This window comes from Syngnathoides biaculeatus, chromosome 6 (genome assembly GCF_019802595.1).
Source record: "Syngnathoides biaculeatus isolate LvHL_M chromosome 6, ASM1980259v1, whole genome shotgun sequence".
NCBI classification, from domain to species: domain Eukaryota; kingdom Metazoa; phylum Chordata; class Actinopteri; order Syngnathiformes; family Syngnathidae; genus Syngnathoides; species Syngnathoides biaculeatus.
This window is the reverse complement of record NC_084645.1, coordinates 6024455-6047848: the sequence shown is the minus strand read 5'-3', so window position 1 is coordinate 6047848 and position 23394 is coordinate 6024455. Positions and strand designations below refer to the sequence as shown.

At 40.8% G+C, this 23394-nt stretch overlaps 3 protein-coding genes across 5 annotated transcripts in view; 2 read left to right on the top strand and 1 right to left on the bottom strand.

The window, feature by feature from the left end:
• The window catches only part of ndrg4 (NDRG family member 4), a 122340-nt gene extending 111833 nt beyond the window's left edge, over positions 1-10507 (top strand). Inside the window, exon 19 of the transcript XR_009795564.1 lies at positions 5920-10507. The gene's annotated coding sequence lies outside the window, so the exon portion shown is untranslated. The remainder of the gene's footprint in view (positions 1-5919) is intronic.
• LOC133502737 (olfactomedin-4-like) lies at positions 518-22469 on the bottom strand. 2 transcript variants are annotated; one of them, XM_061823891.1, is made up of 8 exons: positions 21790-22469; positions 18271-18358; positions 5282-5404; positions 4979-5197; positions 4476-4629; positions 3903-4130; positions 3156-3324; positions 518-1179 (listed from the first exon to the last, which is right to left on the bottom strand). In XM_061823891.1, the coding sequence occupies exons 1-8, from the start codon at positions 21801-21803 to the stop codon at positions 744-746; spliced, it is 1431 nt and encodes a 476-aa protein (XP_061679875.1). In that variant the 5' UTR covers positions 21804-22469; the 3' UTR covers positions 518-743. The 2 variants fall into 2 exon arrangements, with proteins under 2 accessions (XP_061679875.1, XP_061679876.1); XM_061823892.1 differs by lacking the exons at positions 18271-18358; positions 21790-22469 and adding an exon at positions 5516-5667.
• On the top strand, positions 11943-15831 carry LOC133502738 (olfactomedin-like). 2 transcript variants are annotated; one of them, XM_061823893.1, is made up of 6 exons: positions 12020-12099; positions 12683-12766; positions 13087-13245; positions 13406-13618; positions 14213-14345; positions 14494-15831. In XM_061823893.1, exons 2-6 carry the CDS (start codon positions 12710-12712, stop codon positions 15336-15338), a joined length of 1407 nt encoding a protein of 468 aa, XP_061679877.1. In that variant the 5' UTR covers positions 12020-12099; positions 12683-12709; the 3' UTR covers positions 15339-15831. The 2 variants fall into 2 exon arrangements, with proteins under 2 accessions (XP_061679878.1, XP_061679877.1); XM_061823894.1 differs by lacking the exon at positions 12683-12766 and having other exon boundaries at positions 11943-12099.
• Positions 22470-23394: the final 925 nt, after the last annotated feature.

The window sequence follows — 23394 nt, the reverse complement described above, 5'->3', positions numbered from 1 at the left end:
TCAGTAAAGTGGCAAGGTCAAACACAACACAGGGTCAATCATCCGAGAACCCAGTAACATGAGACAAGGAAATGCGGGAACGTGATGATAAAGTCCAACAATCTAGCAAAAGACTTACTACATGCGTAACAATATATGTGGATGGTAAGTAGGGTGAACGATAAGCAGGTAGGAAGCCTTTTCTCCAGAGCTGGTGTGCCCGAGGTCGGGGAAGGACACGCCTATGACAGACCAAACGATTTCCTCTAAGATGATAACTCACTCCAGCTTCGACCTACCTCCAGAATGTGGGAGATGAGAGGACGGAATACCCTGCAAGCTGTTCTGACCTCAACCCAATTAAAATTTTGTGGGATTATTTTAGGCGTACTGTTCTTGCCAGGGTGATTACCACAGAAAAACATGGTATGGCACAGCGGTGTGTGACCAGACCAGTGAAGAACGTGAGGACGAACTGCATAAACCACATATTAAGCTCCACTGCACATCTGACCAATGTGTGTATGAGACCATTTAAAATTGTAACAGGTTTTCCAGTTATATAAGATTTATTACCAAATAGTATAGTCACAACAACAACAACAAAATCATGTACCAAACATAAACTTCCTTACTTTTTGTACGATATATGTGGAAGTTTTTGTTGTGTTTGATCACCTTTCAAGATCTTTTATTGACACATTCTTATGCACATGGAAGTAACTGTATAATCAGATTCTATGGCTAATGTTCGCAGTATTTATTTATTCAAACAATGCCTTGTAGGAGACCATATTAGCATCACAGTAGACATGCAACATCTGGTCAACTGGGCTGTAATTCAGGAATAAAATATTAGGGCACATCTTGTTCATGAAAATACCAAGGTTGAACCTCTCCACTCCGGTTGAGGTATCAAATGAGTAGAAGATCTCTTCCATATCCTGACTTATATAGCGTGTAGCATAGAGGATGCCACAGGCCATGAAAGTGTTGGTAACCCCCTGTTTATAGATTGAGGTGTGCCAAGTTTGGCTGAGCATAGGTGGATCTCCTTCTTCCACCTTGGACAAAACCAGATTACCGTAGTTTTGTGTGGTGCTGTAAATGAGCCACACACCTGACTCATCTGTTGCCATGTCAAAGTCGGTGTACGGGTAGCATTCATCTATATGGCAAAAGTTTGCCTTAGAATTGAACCTGTGGAAAAAGAGATTTATTTATTTATCCATCCATCCATCCATCCATCCATCCATTGAGTCACTTATCCTCACAAGGGTCGCAAGCATGCTCGCACCTATCGTAAATCTCTTCGGGCAGGAAGCAGAGTACACCATGAATTGGTTGCCAGCCAATCGTAGGGCACACATCAGCAAACAACCATTCGCACGCACAATCACACTGACGGTCAATTTTTAGTCTCCAATGAATGAATGCTTTTGGGATGTGGGGGGAAACCAGAGTCCCTGGAGAAAACCCATGCAGACACGCAAAGAACATGCAAACCCACACAGGCGGAGCTGGGTTTTGAACCGCAGTCCTTAGAATTGTAAGACAGACGATCGAACCAGCACCGTTACCGTTCTGCCTGATTTATTTATTTATTGTTAATTTTTTTTCATACATTCTGCTCATTATGAATATGGAGTGAAAGGGTCATTTTCATTTAACTTGATTGATAAAAACATGACCCACTGAATTTTGTTTTTGAAAAACAATTCACTTTTCATACTTTTTAAAAGTCAAAACGTTTTTACTGTTAGGTGTAAAAAGAAAAATAAGTCTGTTGTTGTTGTCCAGACGCTGCAGGGTGGGACTTTCTCCATATGGCTAGTGAACTAACCATATTGACTTATTGGAGCAAAGGTTTTGCTGCCAGATGCCCTACCTGATGCCAATCATATAGGATACAGACGCAGGCATGGGGAGAACATACAAACTCCACACAGGCAGGGCCTAAGTTTGAATCCTGGTCTTCAGAACTGTGAGGCCAACGCTCTAACCAGTTCTCCCACCATGCTGGGCAGCTTCGAGGAAATTCTGTTCCACCATCTAACGTCTCAGGAGGGGGAAGCCTCAGCACCATCAACACTGTCTATCCTGGGGGATGAGGTGCTGATGACTTCGACTCGGGACTATGTGAGTTGGTGAGGAGAATACTTAGAAGACCTCCTCTATTCCACTGACACGCCTTCCAAAGCAAGAATCTGGGTTCTCTGAGGCGGGTTCTCCTATTTCTGAGGGTGAGGTCACCGAGGTGGTTAAAAAACTTCTCGAAGGCAACGGGGAATGAGATTCCCCTGAAGTTCTTGGGGGGGGGGGGGGGGGGTTTACAGCTAAAGGGAGATCATACTCTTTAGCCTCCCTGGTAAGGTATATTCAGAGGTCCTAGAAAGGAGGATCCTCAAATTCAAGAGGAGCAGTGTGGTTTTCATCCTGGCAGTCAAACATTAGACCAGCTCTAAACCCTCTGCAGAGTTCACCCAATTATTCTACATGTGTTTTGTGGACTGGGAGACTTTGGATGAGTGGTAGAAATTAGATTTTTTTTTTTTTTTTGGAGGGGGGGGTCTTTTACAATCATTCATACAATAACAGGGTGTAAAATAATATTTCTGAGATATGACTGAATCCAAAATACTGGAAGTATGAATTTGTGAAAGTGTTGGAAGTATTGCATATCTTCACCTTTATAATGACTGTTTAAAGAAAAGAGTGTTATGGGTTTAATGAGTACTGAGGATCATTTAGACAATTTCCTTTTCAGAGTTTGAAGGGCAACATGTTAATTGTACAACTAACACAATTTTTCTAAAGACATTTATGTCTTTAATATTATGCACTTTTGTCTTTACTGCCTTGCATAAGATTATTTTAGTGGGCCGTGGAAATTGGGCTCTGACTTTTCAATGAATGCCTAAAACTTTTAAATCATCAATTACTTTTGCAAAATATGACTTTAAAAATGACTATTTCAGGATGACACTTAATACATATATTTATATATATATATATATATATATATATATATATATATAAACCCAAGATGGCATGAAAAAAAAATCCAAATTGTATTTATTTATTTATTCATTTATTTATTTAGACTGTCTTTACTATTATTGATCCGATTATATGAAAATGACCCATAACATAACAAGAAAAATTGGAAAATGAACCTGGTGCCTTTGGGTAACTGTAGGTTGGAAATGGTTTTGGATGTTATGTTGAAACGACAAAGTTGATCACTGTTATAACAGTTGTAGTATAAGGCCTCGCCATACAGAACAACATTTGGTCCCTGAATGGTGTTGGTCGTTGGATTGGCTGGATGAATCTGGGCATTACCTGAAATGAGATGAGGATATACTGTATGAATATACTTATGTATACTTACTGGCTATAAGAAACATAACTTTGAATATTGTGAAGATTGTAAAAAAAAAATTGCAATAAAAAATACTGTAAAATCTGAACATTAATGGAGAAGTACATTTGATTTATAAGATATTTACTTTGTTCTCACAGGAAAATTGTGAATATGTGGAGAGTGAGTGAGAAATCCTGATTGCCAATGAATGAAATTGTGTGTATTATAATGTATGTGTGTATCATGCTGTTTAAAAAGGCTGAATAAGAAATGCACTAGTTTTGGTACAAACTAGTTGGAATATTTCTCATTACTTCTAATAATAATGGTTATTATTATTTGATTTGATTTGTCCAAATCCCTAAAGTAAAAAAAAAGCTGTCAGTAGGTGTGAATTGTTGTCTGTCTCTGTGTCAGCTTTGTCATTAACAGGTGATTAATTGGAGCAGGGCGAACAAGAAGTGGTACAGAAAACATATATGTATGAATGGCTTTCTGAGAGATATGATTTGGATTTCTATGTTATGGTGTTGTGCCACCATCAGTTGATGTATACCTGGTGTGTTTATTCCTACAGTCAGAGAACTCAGGCTGGTGTAGAAACTGATATAGTGGCCATATCTATTGCTGTTGGTCAGCATCACTCTCCAATACCACTTCTCTTTCCCTAAACCTGGTTTGGGGTCACGGCCCCAGCCTCCATACTTGTAGGTGGCAGGAGCATTTCCTGTCGAGTAGAACCCAGGCCCGGTAATGTTGACAAAGCGACCATGGGGACAGAAACCTACAGGAAAAAAAGGAAATTGAAACAGGGATTACATTTACTGACAATCAAGTGTATGCAATACAACATCCACCCATCCATCCATTCATTCATCCATCCATCCATCCATCCATTTTCTGAGCCACTTATCCTCATACGGGTCACAGGAGTGCTGGAGCCTATCCCAGCTGTCATCAGGCAGGAGGAAGAGTACACCCTGAACTGGTTGCCAGCCAATCGCAGGCAATACGACATATCTTGTTGTTTTTCAAGCAAAACGTGAGCAGGAGGATTAAAATGATTGCTTTCTTGTGGAAGTGCTTTCTAGAGACAGTTGAAGATGAATATTTTGTTCAGTCTGCATACTTTCTGGATGATCTGTGGGCTGTGTTTTGTGTTCACGTTCAATCCTGCACTCGTCCAGTGCTCTCTTCAGGCGCTGGTTGTCTTTACGTTGCCTTTCTACCTGAAAGGTATCATACTGCTCCATCTCTTGCAGCTCTGCTCTCAGTTCCACCAGCTGAAACAAAATATAAACATTAAAAAAAAAAAAATTTGAATGACTATATCAGTGACCACAGCGATTCGGAATTTAACTAAAGAAATGTGACTGCAGTGATTCAGCTTTTAATCCAAGGACAAAGAAACATTCAATTGAAATGTGTGCTGCTTATTGTATATGGCATTCTCAAGGTCGATAAGATACAATATTGCAAGTCAGGTCTTCCAAATAGTCATAAAAATCCTGATTAAATACCATGTATTGTCTTCCATATTTTCATAAATTACACGAAAAAATATGTGGGCATCGTAAAATCTGTCTTTTTTAATACGTTAACTGGATATTCTGGTCACAAAATTCAACTCACCTCTCTTTCAGAGCCAGTGGCAATGTATTGGTGTCCTTTGGTGGTTCTGTTCAGACTGTTAACCATACGTTTGATCTCAGTGAGCTCATTCTCAATCACCTGGAGGCTGATAGCTCCATATAGCTCCCCATCATCCTCCTTCTCCAGTATTGAAACATCTTTTAGAAGTTGGGGCAAACGGAGCTTCAAACCGAGCATCAGACTTTCAAGTTCCAGTGCCTGTAAAGAGCAAATGTGTGTGTGTGTGTGTGTATACAGCCATCACAATACAGTCTTCAGTGTACAGTCATTGCAGCAAGTTACCTTCTGAGGGGTGACATTTTGAGAGCAATTTAATGCCTTGTCGTTCACTGACTTCAGTGTCTCCTGAGGGAATGGCTTCTCTTTGTTGGTCAGCTCACACGTACAGCGATCTTGTAAATTTAGCTGAGAAAACAGACACAAGTTCATAAAAAATGTATAAAGATATATAATTCTGATTTTAGATTAGATTTTAGTAATGAATGAGACATTATAATGGACAAAAATATAACTCACCTGTTGTGTTATGTTGAACAGAGAACACAGAGCAATAATCATGTAAAGCTTCATGATTGCACAGAAAAGAATGAAACTACCACCGTTGTATTAACATCACATGTGAATTCTGCATTTGTAAAAGAGCCTGAAAATTGTGACTTCCTTCTTCAGGTTTCAGTTCCATAAATCTTGGGGATGTTTTTGGATGTGAAATCCAGGTTTACAAATTTTTTGTACAAGAAATTGTCTCACATCATCCACCATCATCATCATCATCATTCACTCAGAAAATAAATAATAATGCCCGCAACATGTTTCATTTATTTTTTTATTACTAATAATACTATTTCAAATATTCCATGCACCTTTTATGCTATCTAAATATTTATTTTTAATTTTTTTTTTTTGGTTTTCAAATTCAGGCGAGACGCTGAGCTGGAGGAGAGGAGTTCAGGGATGATGGTGTTAAAAACAGAGCTCAAGGCCACAAACAGGATCCTCACATAGATACCCTCGCTGTCGAGAATTTCAAGGATGAAATGCAGACCTAAGTTGACGGCATCATCCACAGGCCTATTAGCTTGATAGGCAAACTGCAGTGGGTGCTGCTGGGGACCTGTGACGCTCTTGAGCTGCTCCATTACAAAGCGTTCGAAGGACTTCATGACCACAGATGTCAAGGCAACAGGCCTGTGATCAATAAGACCTGAGACTGCTGCTTTTTGGGGGACCGGTATAATAGTGGAGCGTTTGAAGCAGGTTGGTACTTTACACAGTTCAAGATCCCTGTTAAAGTACTTCATGAAGACAGGAGCAAGTTGGTCTCCACAGACTTTGAGGTAGGATGACACAAGGTCTGAGCCTGGTGCTTTGTTGAGCTTTTGTTGTTTAAAGATCTGTCTGACATCCTTTTCATGGATATTAAACGGTGGAGCTTGTGGGGCGGCTTGGTGTGTACGTGGTGTGGAAGTGTCTATTTCGAATCTGCTGTAAAAGCTATTTAAGTCGTCTGCTAGCCGTCGTCTTGTTTTCTACTGGGGGGAACGTTGCTTGTAATTAATGAGTGATTGAAATCCGTGCCAAACTGATTTGGATTTATTAGTGCCAAGATGTTTTAACTGCATAGTCCATCTTAATTTATTTAGTCTGCTGATTTATAGTGCGATTGTAGAGGGCCTTATCCCCACTACGATATGCATGTATATCTAATAAATTGGTCCTCATGTTTGGCGAGGCGACAACCTCGAATCTCGAGAGCCTTACACACCGGAAGGCAGTTCGCAGTATTTTTTTATTCAAACAATGCCTTGTAGGAGACCATATTAGCAATACATAGACATGCAACATCTGGTCTACTGGGCTGTAATTCAGGAATAAAATATTAGGGCACATCTTGTTCATGAAAATACCAAGGTTGAACCTCTCCACTCCGGTTGAGGTATCAAATGAGTAGAAGATCTCTTCCATATCCTGACTTATATAGCGTGTAGCATAGAGGATGCCACAGGCCATGAAAGTGTTGGTAACCCCCTGTTTATAGATTGAGGTGTGCCAAGTTTGGCTGAGCATAGGTGGATCTCCTTCTTCCACCTTGGACAAAACCAGATTACCGTAGTTTTGTGTGGTGCTGTAAATGAGCCACACACCTGACTCATCTGTTGCCATGTCAAAGTCGGTGTACGGGTAGCATTCATCTATATGGCAAAAGTTTGCTTCGGGCAGGAAGCAGGGTACACCATGTACACATAGGGCACACATCAGCACACAACCATTCGCACACACAATCACAGTGTTAGTCAATTTTTTGTGTCCAATGAATGAATGTTTTTGGGATGTGGGAGGGAATCAGAGTCCCTGGAGAAAACCAATGCAGGCACGCGAACATCATGCAAACCAACACAGGCGGAGCTGGGTTTCGAACCACAGTCCTTAGAATTGTAAGACAGACGCTCAAACCAGTACCACTACTGTTCTGCCTTATTTTTTTATTTATTGTTAATTTTGTTTGGAGGACACAGAGCAATAATCATATAAAGCTTCATGATTGCGCAGAAGAGAATGAAGCCACCACGGTTGTATTAACATCACATGTGAATTCTGCATTTGTAAAAGAGCCTGAAAATGGTCACTTCCTCTTTCTGGTTTCAGTTCCATAAATCTTGGGGGTTTTATTGGATGTGAAATCCAAGTTTACACATTTTTTGTACAAGCAATTGTCTCACATCATCCACCATCATCATCATTTACTTAGAAAGTAAATAATAATGCTCAGGAGATGTTTGATTTATTTGTTTATTACTAATAATACTATTTCAAATATTCCATGCTGTCATGCCCCTGGGATCCTCCCCAGGCTGGGCGTGGTCAGCCAATTAGTCGGCACACACCTGCACCCTGTTTCGGCTGATTATAGGACACGGGGGACAACTAGTTCGCCGCCAGGTCGTTGATTCTCAATGACCACGGACCGAATAAAGGCTTTCTGTACTCTACCTGCTTGCCTCTGGAGTCATGCATTTGGGTCCGCCCTCGAGCCCCGGTCGTGACACATGCACTTTTTATGCTATCTTTATTCCCATCTATTTTATTCAGTTTTTCCAATTCATGAGATGATTTTTTTAAAGCATCTGTAGATTATTCTATCTTTATTCCCTGATATTTAATTTCTTTTAATTCCTTCTTTTCCATCATTGTATTCCTAAATATGATGTAGGCAGTTGATCACTAATGTCATTCATTAATATTCCATTTACCATTTTACTTTCCATATAATTAATAAAAACACAATGGGAGGCACAATGGAATGTTATTCTTGTTGGTTTAGCTACTGTTGGGAAAAGATACATTATTTTTTATGAATTCCTTCTGATTTATTCTTATTTAGATTCAGCAAATCAATGTTATAATCCCCACAAATATAAATGTTATAGATCTCTTGATTGCATTTTTTCAGAGTGTGAATTTGATCTTCCTATATTTTGGTTTACTATACTATACTATACTATATCATGGGGCAGCACTTTGGTGCAGCTGTCGAGCGTTGGGCTTACAGGGTTATAGTTATGCAACCTAATTTTTAAATTTTTTGACCTTGCCTTCTGCCACATGTTTTTGTTCTTTTCCCCTTATTGGACTTCTTACCTGTGCATGACCTCTGCCTGGAATTAAACCACCCTCGAAAATCGTGTCCTGCATTTGGGTCATACCCCATCTCCCAATTTCATGACAATTGGATAATGTTGAATATTCAGTTGAATTGAATTGGGGGTTATTAAACAGACCCTACACTCAAGTTTTAATAATGACATAGACCCATAGTGCCATAAGTCAATCATTGATGTAACAGTTAAATAAGGCACACATTCAACAAGCTACGATTAACATGAAAAAAAAAATTACCAACAAAGATTTTTTCTTTTTTACTGTGATCATTCAACTTTCCGTGTGGCAATGAATTATAACTGCATGGCTGTACCGTAATCAAGCTAGTGGCTATCTCAGATTGGATCGTTTGTACGCCTCACCCTGGCTCATACAAATTCCTTTCTTTCCGGGTCTATAAAAACACGGCTGTCTTATCAGGATCTCTTTTGCTTTAATGCAGATACATACTGACCAGAATTGAATGAAAGCAGAACACTGCAATGCTGATTTGAGCCTTTCACTCTTTAAACGTATCCCTCACGATTTAAGGCACAAAAACTCAAAACCTCCTATAAAGTAATTGCCCCCCCTGTTAAATCACAAAGGCAGTGTGACTAACCACAAATTTGGGAAGGACGCGTTCAAGTTCACAAGGCCCAGCCAAACCTGATTACCACCATACTTGTTGAATCAACGAATCACTTAAATACCATCTGCCAGACAACTTGATGTAGGCTACAAGATTTCAAGAGCCAATGGATTATGCCATGATCCAAAGAAATACAAGAAGTAATGAGAAAAAAAGTGATTGGCCTCCATCAGTCTGGAAGAGGTTACAAGCCATTTCCAAGGTTTTGGGGCTCCAGTGAACCACTGTCAGAGCCATTATCCACAAATGGAGAAAACCGTGAATAGTGGCATACCATCCCAGGAGTGGAAGACCAACTAAAATTACTCCAAGAGTGTGACGCCGACTCATCCAGGAGGTCACAAAAGAACCTTGAACAACATCTAAAGACCTGCAACCCTCGATGGCATCAGTGACTCAACCAGAAGTAACACACTGACCAAAAATGGTATCGATGGGAGACTTCCCAGGTGAAAACCTCTGCTGTTAGCAAAGAATATAAAGGCTAATCTCACATTTGCCAAAAAACATTTGATGATCCTCAAGACTTTTGGAGAAACATTCTGTGGACTTGTGAGTCAAAAACTGAACATTTTGGAAGCTGTGCAACCCATTACATCTGGTGTTAAAATGACGTAACAATTGATATAAAGAATATTATGCCAACAGTGAAGCACGGTAGTGGCAGAGTGATGGTCTGGGGTTGCTTTTCTGCCTCAAGACCAGGACAAATAGGTTTGTTTGACGGAACAGTGAATTCTGCTGTGTACCAGAAATTCCTGAAGGAGAACGTCCACCCATCAGTTCGTCCCCTCAAACTCAAGTGCTCTTAGATAATGCTGCAGGTTAACCATCCGAAACACACCAGCAAATCCAGTTCTGAATGGCTAAAAAAAAAAAGTTTTTGAAGTGGGCGGCACACATTCGCCTCACATTTCTGAGGACCCGGGTTCCATCCCGGCCCCGCCTGTGTGGAGTTTGCTGTCAATGGGCAGGGGGCAGAGTACACCATGAACTAGTTGCCATCCAATCGCAGGGCACATAGAGACAAACAACCGCACTCACAATCACACCTGGGAGCAATTTAGCGTGTCCAATTAATATTCCATGTTTTTGGGATGTGGAAGGAAATTGGAGTGCCCAGAGGAAACCCACGTAGGCACGGGGAGAACATGCTAACTCCAAACAGGCTGGTGTGGGATTGAACCCGAGACCTTTCCGGCTGATCCACCGTGCCACCTTTTTATATTTATGTATGTATATATGTATGTATTTATTTATTTATTTCATTTTTATTTATTCATTCATTCATTCATTCATCTATTTATATATTTATTTATTTATTTGTTTGTTTGTTTGTTTATTCAGTCATTCACTCACTCACTATATTTAGATGACAACATATCCTTTCAGGCAGCATGGTGGAGTGACAGGCTTGAGTGTCTGGCTCACAGTTCTGAGGACCAGGGTTCAAATCCTGGGCCCACCTGTGTGGAGTTTGCATGTTCTCCCATGCCTGTGTGTGATTTCTCGGGCACTCCGATTTCCTCCCATGTACTAAAAACATGCATTAATTGAAGACTCTAAAATTGACTGTAAGTGTGAATGTGTGTGCGATTGATTGTTTGTTTCTATGTGCCCTGCGATTGGCTGGCAACCAGTTCAGGGTGTACCCCACCTCCTGGCTGAAGATAGTTGGGTTCCACCACTCATGCAACCCTTGAGAGGATAAGTGGCAAAGAAAATGGATGGATGGATGGAAATTCAGTCAAAATGTTTCGGAAATCAATTTCTATAGGTTATCAGCTCTCAATGTAATCTCTTTTGGTGTTTCAGCTTTCACTTTCCAGCCTTAGGGTTCTCATTTTCAGTTTAACAGTTTCAGTCAAGAATTTCCATTTTCATGTATCACTCCATAAAACCATTTAAAAAAACACAAACAAATGTTTACCTTTTTAAATTTAAAGCTACTTGTTTCATTTTGGTTTTGTCCATTGCTGCCACCAGAGAATGTAGACCAATAATCGAGAGTGATACCACAATCTCCTTATATGGATTGTAATTTTGGGCTGGAAAATATCAATTTACTTTTTTAACATAAGTAGATTCATTTATAAGTGTATAATTTTGTACTTTTACTTCAAAGAGTGGCTTCATATTTATTTTTACCAGAGTTTTTTTTTTCACATGTTGTCAGTTCTTTTATTTAAGTACTGAATACCAGTATCCTTGAGACCTTTTTACATTAAATACTCTCAGAGAAGTGTTTATTTTTTAAAATTATTAAGTCTTAAAAGACTGCCTCATTATCGCCAGATTACTGTTTCATGAAACCGTGAGGGGTCATAGCAGCAACACAGTAATACAGTAACAGCCTGTAAAAAAATTGAGTTGTATTAAATTAATACCTCTATCAAATTAAGCAAACTTAGATGCAGCAGTAACATAAATATGGTCAAAATGTTTGGCTTCACTCACCACCTTTTCTGAGATATAATGTTTGAAAACAGGACCATCTTCTGTGCCCTACAATGGGAATTTTGTGTTCTTTAGGAAATAATGAAAGTTTCGTAAGGTACCGGTTGCCCAACTATGATTTCAAGAGGTTGTTTCCCCTTTTAAAGTTTCACGTCTCTTTTGTGTTTGCTGAATCTATGGGAATAGGAAGCGAGTCCTGCAAACTACAACCAGGTTTGTCATGAAGTGCACACAAGAAATGTTGTAGGAAGAGTAGGAAGTGTTATCATAGTACAACAGTTCAACTCAGTGTCTGTCCGTCATTATTTCATCCTTCAGCATGCTGCTTTTTCTACTCCTGCTGGCATCCACAGTGAGTAACATCTGTTCTCTGCTTCATAACTTAATTATCTGCACTCATTTTAATTGTAACACTTTTTAATCATTTTTTAGCTTCTAAAATGCCTGATCGTAAAAATTCAAATGTTATAAAACTGTAGATTCTGTGACACAAGACTTGGAGTGTATTATTTTGTGAATGAAAGCTTTTGTTTTTCACAATTGTGGATAAGGTTAGATGTAAATTTCACAAAAGCGAGGGTGAACAGATTTTATGAGACTATAATGATACCATTGTCATCTCTCACTGCACTTTCTGGTTCTGAACAAGTAGAGGAAAATTAAGGTTCAAATGATATGATGATACATCATAATAATAAACTAAAATGAGTTTATAAAACCAGGGTTCAATCCCTGCCGGTGTGGAGTTTGCATGTTCTCCCCGTGCCTGCATGGGTTTTCTCCAGGCACTCCGGTTTCCTCCCACTCACAATTACACCATGGGGCAATTTATCCCAAAAATATGCATTAATTGTTGACTCTAAATTGCCCTTAGCTGTGATTTTGAGTGTGACTGTTGTCTGTCTCCATGTGCCCTGCGATTGGCTGGCAAACAGTTCAGGGTGTAACCTACCTCCTGCCCGATGATAGCTCGGATAGGTAGGCTCCAGCACTACTGCGACCCTCGTGAGGATAAACAGGTCAGAAAATGCATAGATGGAGTACATAGTATGAACCTTAAAAGAGAAATGTATTCTATAAATGCAGTTTATAACAAGCAATAGCTGTCCAATCAAGCAGAAAACACAATGCAGTAATGTTATATGTAGCAATGTTTTTTGAGAGCATTTTGCGTAACGTAACTGAGAACTGATATAATAATATCTAGTCATCTATTAACCAGCATTCAGTCTTAGAAATGGAATTTTTCAGCATTCTGGTGCAATTTGTGGTTGTTGTTTTTATTTTTAATAGAACAAACCCTTTTATCCAACATCTCTCACTTTATGTTTAATGACAGGGTAAGTGCCAGGTCCAGCAGGTAACTGGTCAGCTGAAAAATGGTTCGTGTGCATGTGAGGTGAACACCAATATGTGGTTGTTCCCTGCTGCGAAGTATGAGGTCACACTGCTGCAAGTTGAATCTTGTGAGGATAACTTAAAGAGTCTACAAGAACAGGTAAGGTTAAACTATATTTCATCTCTCAGACAGACTGTGTTTAATTGAAGCAAATGTGCTATGTTCGCTCATTTTAGGGGAGAATGTTTGCAATGCAAACTTGATTTGGTTTCAATTAGCCACTTTATCCACAGTTATCAGTAGTTTTCTTTTCCATTAGGTGCATCTGTCAAACCAGCGTCTCCCTGAGATCCATGCAGTGGTTGATAACATAACACAGCGGCTGGAGCCTTATCAGTACCTAAATTATAAGGGCCTATATTCTCCTTTGTCCCTGCGGCAGCTGGGTGAAGAACTCAGCAAGCTGGAAACCGACATAATTAGCATTTCCATTCAAGTGAACAACGCCGAAACAACAAAACTTTCAAAAGAGGTATACCAGACCACGTAGCAATCAATCACAAATAGTCAAAATAGTCAAAGAGTATGATATTAAAAAATAAAAGTCAATCTAATGAAAAAAATGTTATCCAAAAGCCTGGAACACAACAATAGTGAAGATGATGCATTAAAACCTGGGGTTCATCTTTTAGGTGAAATTTCAAGATGAAGGTAAAATGGACTCGTACCTTTACAGGTGAAGTGAAATTGACCTTCTCCAAAGTTTAAAATGCATCTGTTCAGCGTTTTTGTGCTTTTGCACAAACGAACTGAATGGCAAAATTCCAAATAGGTTTCTGATCCATGAATCGACCAATACATTTCCTGCTTCAACTAGAATTGTTATTGAAACAGTAGTTCTCTTTATCATGCTGTTAACATTTTGACATAATGAGACCAAGACTACTGATAAATGATCAACACTATGTTGTCATTATGAGACTTCAGACAGGATGTTCTCATGAATGTCAAGTTTAGGTTCATCCTGCAATTTGACCCAAAACATGATTAAAAAAAAAAAAGCCAAATATCGCCTCCTGTTTTCGAGTAGAATATACATGATTATTGAAACTTTGTGTCACTTTAGGTCCACAAACTGCAAAGAGACGTTGGCATGATGCATATGGCAAACTCAATCAACATGAAGACTGTAAAAGAGAGACTCCGCTACCTGAAAAACAGTGTTGAATCATGCTTGTCAATCCCCAGAGATTTCAAAGGTATTTTTTTAGGCTGTCATAATTTGAAGTTCCTCTTCATTGTGATGTTATATGGATACAAAACATTCGTGTGTAATAGTGTGGTTTAACTCCAGAGAAAGTTTGCTTTATGATTTTAGGTTCATCACTTTTCTTTGATTGTTTTCAGGTCAACATAGGTATTGCCTTAAGGGCCTCCTCTCCAATATCAGTGTACCAGTCACAACGAAAATCAGTCCATACGGTAAAAACATCATCACTGGGTCATGGGGTCAACAAGCCCTAATGGACAGAGAGGGCCTGAAAAACAGCTTCTGGATTCAGCCCTTGCTCCACAGCCACATATCTGGCAATGTCCTGAGAATGTATGAATCTTACGAAGACTTCATGGCCTCTGCTCACCACAAGGATGTTGTCTTGGCTCCATCCAACACCCACACTAACGCTGTTGAAGGCCCCAGTGCTGTCCTGTATGGAGAGGCTCTGTATTATCACTGCTACAGCTCTGCAGATATCTGCCGCTATGATCTCAACAACAAGGCTGTTACCAGGGTTGAACTTCCCAGAATTGGGAAGGATTACAGAAAGTTCCCTTATTGTTACTTTGACTGTCTGGCCAATAGTGATGTGGATGTGGAGGCAGATGAGACAGGCCTGTGGGCCATATATGCCACTGTTGCTAGTCATGGTAATATAGTGGTAAGTAAAATATCATGGGATAATGAGGCCGAAACGCTCAATGTCACACAGACGTGGGAAACGAAGCTGTTCAAGAAGGCAGCAACCAATGCTTTCATGGTGTGTGGTGTGTTGTATGCTACTCGCTATTTGGATGATTCCAATGAAGAGGTCTTCTATGCCTTTGATACAGCAACAGGCAAAGAGGACAATACACTTGCGCTGCGACTGGAGAAGATCAGTAAAGGAGTTGCCAGTCTGAGTTACAATCCAATCACAAAGAAGCTCTACATGTTCAATGATGGTTATCTTCTAGCCTATAAAGCTGAGTTTTAAAACAGATTGCAAACCAAAAACAATGCTGTGATATGTGACTTGCATCAAACAGATTCAGCATGATGGGTGCCATCAGAGGCCTGTTTGTAAACTGTACACAGGCCTCCCTCTGAGTTACAGCATTCGTGCCAATTATGAATTATACCAGTCAATCACAAACACAGTGGTAAAACTCCTGATTGGAGTTCATGTTTGTTAGAAAAAAAAAATTCAAAATAACCACTGTGGCTTTATCTAAATGTGCATTCTTGTTCAGTGTGACAATGTTTTCTTAACCTTGAAATATTGTATATAAAGGACCATACAGAAAGTAAAATATCTTCCCAAGGATATTATATTGTGGAATACCTTTTACATTTTATGTATAAGTTTGGATATTCTAGTATAAAATTATCGCATTTTTTTATTTTCATTAAATGTGTTTTGTTACTACACTTGAAAGTCACTTATCTTGGTTTAAATATATAAATAAAGTGTAGTATTCAGAAATCAACATGCATGTGAAGCATGTGATGGTTTTGCATATGTACAAAAGCTAATTGCCTAATGTTTCACATTTTGCCATGGTTATTGTTTGATCATTGATTTTGAAGGTCCTCAGTCCTTTGACAAACAAACACTGTAACTGGAGGTGATTGATGCAAGTTGTGCTGGAGTGAGAAATGAAGAGAAGCCACATGTGAAACTCAAGAGCAAGTATTGCCCTGTTAGCCTTAAATTAAGATAGTACCTCTCATATATAGCAAGATCATAACCTAATGAACAATAAATTGCAGTCTAGGTGGCACGGTGGCGCAGCTGGAAAGCGTTGGCCTCTCAGTTCTGAAGTCCCGGGTTCAATGCTGGACCCACCTGTGTGGAGTTTGCATGTTCTCTCGGGCACTATGGTTTCCTCCCACATCCCAAAAACATGCAACTTAAACTGGACACTCTAAATTGACCCTAGGTGTGATATTGAGTGTGGCTGTTTGTCTCGATGCGCCCTGCAAATGGCTGGCAACCAGTTCAGGGTGTACCCCGCCACCTTCTTGCCCGTTGACAGCTGGGATAGGCTCCAGCACTCCCCACAACTCTTGTGAGGATAAGCGGCTTAGAAAATGGATCGGTGGATGGAAATTATAGTCTGAGTTGTATATTTTAATATTCTGTTGCATTTCGTGGTGCCTCAGTTAGTTAGAATTTGATCAGTTCTTTGGTTTTAATGTGTGGACTTGGCCTGAATTTTGCTGAAAAACAGAAACGGTCTTGACCTGAATCTCTGGGTCTGAGGAAAAAGCAAATACTACTTCAAGAGACAGGCTTTTGAGCTAATTGAGATTTATTTAACATGCCTTTGTGTGATCTTCTTCTTCTTTTCACGGTGGCTTGTCCCATTAGGGGTCACCACTGCGTGTCATCTTTTTCCATCTAAGTCTATCTCCTGCATCTTCCTCTCTAACCCCAACAGCCCTCATGTCTTCCCTCACAACAAACATCAACCTTCTCTTTGGCCTTTCTCTCGCTCTTTTGCCTAGCAGCTCCATGTCCAAACCATCAAAGTCTGTTCTCTCAAATCTTGTCTCCAAAACATCCAACTTTGGCTGTCCCTCTAATGAGCTCATTTCGAATCCTATCCAACCTGCTCACTCCAAGCGAGAACCTCAACTTCTTCATTTCTGCCACCTCCAGTTCTCCTTCCTGTTGTCTCTTCAGTGCCACTGTCTCTAATACGTACATCCTGGCTGGCCTCACCACTGTTTTATAAACTTTGCATTTCATCCCAACAGAGAACCTTCTGTCACAATACACCAGACACCTTCCGCGAGCTGTACCAACCTGCTTGGACCCGTTTCTTCACTTCCTTACCACACTCACCATTGCTCTGGATTGTTGACCCCAAATATTTTAAGTTGTCCACCCTTGCTATCTCTTCTCCCTGGAGCCTCACTCTTCCCCCTCCAACCCTCTCATTCACGGACATATATTCTGTTTTACTTCGGCTAATTTTCATTCCTCTTCTTTCCAATGCATGCCTCCTTCTAATTAATCCTCCAACTGCTCCCTGCTTTCACTGCATATCACAATATCATCTGCGAACACCATAGTCCGAGCGAATCGCACTCCAATATCATCTGTCAACCTATCCATTACCACAGCAAACATGAAGGGGCTCAGAGCTGATCCCTGATGCATTCCCATCTCCACCTTAAATTCTTCTGTCACACCTACGGCACACTTCACCACTGTTATGCTGCCCTCATACATGTCCTGTACTATTATGAAATATTTCTCCATCACACCAGACGTACGCATGCAGTACCACAGTTCCTCTCTTTGCGTTCTGTCATAGGCTTTCTCTAGATCCACAAAGACAAATTGTAGCTCCTTCTGACCTTTGCTTTACTTTTCAACTTGCATCCTCAAGGCAAATAATGCATCTGTGGTACTTTTTTTTAGGCATGAAACCATATTGTTGTTTGCAAATACTTACTTCTGTCATGAGTATATGCTCCACTATTCTTTCCCATAACTTAATTGTGTGGCTCATCAACTTTCTTCCTCTACAGTTCCCAGAGCTCTGCAAATCGCCTTTGTTCTTAAAAATGGAAACTAGCGCACTTTTCTTCCATTCTTCAGGCATCTTCTGGCCCGCGAGTATTCTGTTGAATAAGTTGATGAAAAACTCCACAGCCACCTCTCCAAATTGGTTCCATACATCCACAGTTATGTCATCAGGGCCAACTCCCTTTCCATTTTTCATCCTCTTTAGTGCCTTTCTAACTTCCCCCTTACTAATCATTGCCACTTACTGGTCCTTAACACTTGCCTCTTCTACTCTTCCTTCTCTCTTATTTTCTTCATTCATCAACTTCTCGAAGTATTCTTTCCATCTATTTAGCACAACACTGGGACCAGTCAACACATTTCCATTGCTATCCTTAATCACCCTTACCTGCTGCACATCTTTCCCATCTCTATCCCTCTGTCTGGCCAACCTGTTGAGATCCTTTTCTCCTTCTTTCATGTCCAACCTGGTGTACCTGTCATCATATCAGAATCAGAATCAGCGTTATTGTAAACACACAAGGATTTTTTCTCCCGCAGTCGGTGCTGCTCCGGTACGATATTCATTCAGCACAAAGAACAGGGCACAACAGAGACACAAGAACAAAGAACAATGGATATTTCTGTTTAAATAACTATTCCTGATAACATATAAAACCTTCTTCATTTAGAACAGGCAAGAGCCAAGTGTGTTAACATCTCACATTGTATTAAGCTTGTTCAAAGTGCCTTTACCCATTTGTGGTTTTCCGTTATGGACCACTGCAATGTCATTTGTGCATAGGGAGCAGTTTAAATTGACGAATCGTGCGGACTACAATATATATATATTACTAGTACTAATACTGATTGGACCAGCAGGATGTGAGTGAGTGTCCTAACATGGCACAAGGCATAAAAATAGTAGGTTCGCTGATCAAGAATTTAATGACTTAATTGGCAGAGGGGGAAAAAAACTGTTTGAATGCCTGCTACTTTTGAGTTTCATTCATCTCTCGCGCTTTCCTGACAGAAGGAGCTGGAAGATCTGGTGGCCAGGATGTGGAGAATCCAAAAGGATCCTGCCTGCCCTGGACTTAGTTCGCGTTACGTGCAAGTCCTCAATGTTGGGTAGCGTGGTGCCGACGATCCGCTCAGCGGTTTTGATTGTCCATTGTAGTCTGAGTTTGTCTTTTTTTGTGGAGGCCCCAAATCAGACTGTGACGGAGGTACACAGTACTGATTGGATGGCCGCTGTGTAGAACTGTCTCAGCAGCTCTTGTGACAGGCTGTGCTTCCTTGGAAGCCACAAGAAGTACATCCTTTGCTGGGCTTTTTTGAGGATGGAGTTTATGTTTGTCTCCCACTCCAGGTCTTCTGAGACTGTAATTCCCAAGAACTTGAAGGTCTCGACAGTTGACCCAAGAAGTTGGACAGCATAAGGGGCAGCTGTGGTGAAGGTTGCCTCCTGATGTCCACAATCATCTCCACAGTCTTTAGTGTTCAACGCCAGGTTTTGTTGACCACACCAAAGCTAAAGTCTCGCCACTTCCTGTCGATACGCAGACTCGTCACCGTCTTCGATGAGGCCGATGAAACTTTAGGAGTTTGACAGTCGGATGCCATAAGGTGCATTCGTTCATGTAGAGTGAGAAGAGCAGAGGGGAGAGGACACAACCTTGGGGTGCCCTGGTGCTGATAGTGTGCATGGATGAGGTGGTGTCCCCCAGCCTCACCTGCTGTGCCTTGCCCATCAGGAAGTTGTATATCCACTCGGAGATGGCAGGCGAGACGCTAAGCTGAAGAAGTTTGGAGGAGAGCGGAGCTGAAGTCCACGAACAGGATCCTCGCATAGGATGTTCAAGGATGAAGTGCAGACCCATGCTGACGGCATCATCCGCACACCTGTTAGGTCAATCGGCAAACTGCAGTGGGTCTATTGGAGACCTGTGACGCTATTGAGGTTGTCCAGCACAAGGTGTTCAAAGGACTTCGTGACCACAGATGTCAAGGCAACAAGTCATTAACACCTGAGACTGCTGCTTTGTTGGGGACTGGTGGAGCGTTTGAAGCAGGTTGGTACTTCACACAATTGTAGAGACCTGTTGTAGATCTTTGTGAGGACAGGAGCAAGATGGTCTAAACCAGACTTTGAGGCAGGATGAGGACACAAGATCCGGGCCCTGCGCTTTGTTGATGTTTTGTTGTTTGAAGATCTGTCTAACATTGCTTTTAAGGATGTTAAACGGTGGAGTGGAAGGTGGTGCGGCTTGTGGTGCAGCTGGTGGGTGCAGGTGTGGGAGTGTCTATTTCAAATCTGGAGTCAAAGCTATTTCGGTCGTCGAATAGCCTGCTCTTGTTTTCTACCCGGGGTGAATTTCGCTTGTAGTTAGTGAGCGATTGTAATCTGTGCCAAACTGATTTGGAGTCATTCGCGCCGAGATGTCTTTCCAGTTTATCTGCATAGTCCCTCTTTGCAATGTCAATTTCTTTATTCAGCTTGGTTTCTACTGCGATTGTAGAGGGCACTGTCCACACTACGATATGCAATCTCTTTAGCCTGGCAGAAAACCATGGCTTGTTGCTATTGAATGTGCAAAAAGTTTTCGTTGGTACACACACCTCCTCACAGAAACTGACATATACGGGAACAATATCCGTGAATTCATTACAGCTGCATGCCGAATTTTCAAAGACACTCCAGTTTGTGCAGTCAAAGCAGCTTTGAAGTTCAAATTGTGCCTCGTTGGTCCACTTTTTCACTGATTTTACTTGGCTTTGCACATTTAAGTGCTGCCTGTATGTAGATATTAAGTACAGCAAGCAGTGATCAGAGGAGCCAATGGGTACGGGGGGGATTGCACGATATGCATTTTTGACTGATGTATAACAATGGTCTAGAGCAGGGGTGCCCAGACTTTTTTACACCAAGATCTACTTTTCGAACAGCCAGCCTCTCGCAAGCTACAAATGGCAGGGGTAGGTGGTTTGGGGGCAGCTGATGATGATGATCCTGCCAGACCATTTTAAGGTTAATGTTGTGTTGCCTCTTATATTTAAAATACAGAATTAGCTTTTTGAGCGCTGTATTGTCTGTGCTTTCATCCTGGATCAGGCTGTGCCAAGGTGGAATTTTAATATTACACACTATCTCATCCTGCGCTTTCTACAGTGGCTTCAGACCAGACCTTTCCCACTCAGAAAAGATAAAATCTCGTCCATTATAAAACACATTGATGGGCGGCGTAAGTACTGTAACATCTATAATTCTGAGTGTACGTCTTTAAGAAGGCAGGCTGGCGGGTGTAAGGTAAACTAGGAAAACAGAGCGGAGCAGTGGTTGTTAGAGAAAGTTTCCGTGTGCTGTGCAAAATGCCACAAACTGAATAGCTGTATGTTTTGCTTTCAATTTGCATTGGATTTTTTTTTTTTTTTTGCGCGCATCGCAGAATATCTCTGTGTAGAGACTGCACAATTGCACACGTGCAGGTTAGAGAGACCATTGGCTACTGTTTTTTTTTTTTTTGGCACGCAGTCCCGCGATCGACCAAGACTGCCTCGCGATCGACCCGTCGACACATTGAGCACCCCTGGTCTAGAGTGTTTTTTGCCCTCGAACATTTCACGTGCTGCTTACATTTAGGGAGTTCGTGTTTAACTTTAGCTGTGTTAAAATAACATAGGCGAATGAGCAGCGAATCTGGGTGTTTTTTCCACATTCTCGTTTATCTGCTCAGCGAGCGTTAGCAGTGCTGCGTTCATGCTAGCTTGAGGCAGAATATAAACACTGACTAGGATGACAGATGTGAACACACGTGACGAATTAAAAAGCCTACAGTTAAAAAACAGCGACTCTAAAAGCGGGCTGCAGTGTGTGCTGAGCTGTGTAACGTCCATTTCTTGATTATATAAAAACATATTCCACCACCTTTCAATTTTCATGTTAGCTCAGTGACACGGTCCGCATGATGGAGGAGAAAGCCGGGGAGCGTGATGACGACATCGGGCACTCGTCCACAAAGCCAAGTCTCCGTGAAGCACAAAGCCGCAGAACGTCCAAAGTCTTGGCAGGTCTTAATCAGGAGCTGAATTTCACAAGATGGATCGTCGAAAGCGTTGGTCGTTGTCACCTCTTTCCCAGGCAAACTTGTGTACCGGTTCGCGTCCTCGTGTGAGGCTTTGAAGAGCGCGTCAACGAGCAACTCTAGAAAAAGATTCAGCGAGATGGCAAGAGTTGATGAAAAAAAGTCCGGAGAAGACTCTCTGATAGTTAGCAAGTCCTGTCTTGTGTACTTGAGTCCCAAAATGCCCAAAAAACACACAAACATAAACAATACCAGGGAGAACGTGCCGAACGTTGGTAGGCGCCATCTTGATATTCCTCTTGTTTAGCCTTCACTACCTCTAATTTTGCCCTATGTCGCATGTCAATGTATGCAAAGAAAGCAAAAGAGACACCCTAAATAGGAGGCCACCTTGCAAAGAACATGCCTTTATGTCCATGCCATCAACTCCGTAATTTCTCGAGTATAATGCACCCAGAAGTATAATTCACACCCCCAAAGTTGACCTAAAAAAATCGGGAAAACCCTTCTACAAATGTACAATGCACACCACCAATTTGCTGCTATCTATATGCTCAAAATATTAGGAATTATCTGGATTTCTATTTTGCTAGGTTTGTACCTTTATTGTTTGTACTTGTATTGTTTCTCCAAAAAAACTTCTGTACAACAATCACTAATAATAATAATCTTTGTGCATATACTGACACAGCGGTAATATATAACTTGGGACAGGCCACAGGACACGCTTGTCCTGGTCCCCGCAATTGTCAGAACAGAATCCCTCAACCAACTCAAATAAATGCTCAGTGATGGCATAACATTTTATTAATACTGTTGATAACACATATTAGTCTTAAATAAATAAATTATTGAACAATGTTTAACTTGAGCATTTTTTACATTAAATATTTGTGCATAAAACATTTGTGCATAGTGCATTTTATTCACTACATTTTACATCCTTGGCCAAGACTTCAAAAGAAGCATCTGACTCATCTCCAGTCTTAAAAATATCCATCGAAGCTACATTTTGTGCATCACTGTCAAACTCATCATTGATGAATTGGTTCAGTTCTGGTGCCTCCTGCATTCATGAACAGTGATCTCATCTTGCTCCCACAGCATGTGCCATCCATGGCATTTGTGAAAAAACATTTTTTGAATCCTCAGAGTCTTGGTTCCCTTTATTTCTCATTATAGACTGTTTTCAATCACAAGACCTCATCCGGGCAGTGTTTACAATCGCCGCCATGTTGGATGGGTTCACTCTGTTGCTTTTGCATACAGACCTGAGTTACACAAATGTTCATACCTCTGTTAAAAATGACGCATAATGGCTAAAAAGACTTTGGAAAGTTATCGGGGCTCATTAGATGTTGTTTCATGAAACCGTTAAGACAAGAAGTGTGCTTTGATCAACAATATTGATCCATATGCCTTGGAGAAACACAAATGGAGCAAGAATT

What these genes read in the sequence shown, in the direction of transcription:
- LOC133502738 (XM_061823893.1), top strand. Translation starts at nt 12,710, where the DNA reads ATGATAGCTCGGATAGGTAGGCTCCAGCACTACTGCGACCCTCGTGAG. An exon ending in TAAAGAGTCTACAAGAACAG is followed by an intron (nt 13,246 to 13,405) that starts GTAAGGTTAAAC and finishes CTTTTCCATTAG; the next exon opens with GTGCATCTGTCAAACCAGCG. An exon ending in AATCCCCAGAGATTTCAAAG is followed by an intron (nt 14,346 to 14,493) that starts GTATTTTTTTAG and finishes GATTGTTTTCAG; the next exon opens with GTCAACATAGGTATTGCCTT.
- LOC133502737 (XM_061823891.1), bottom strand. An exon ending in ATGGGAAAGATGTGCAGCAG is followed by an intron (nt 5,405 to 18,270) that starts GTAAGGGTGATT and finishes CTGTTTTCTCAG; the next exon opens with CTAAATTTACAAGATCGCTG. An exon ending in TGTAGGAATAAACACACCAG is followed by an intron (nt 3,325 to 3,902) that starts GTATACATCAAC and finishes ATCTCATTTCAG; the next exon opens with GTAATGCCCAGATTCATCCA.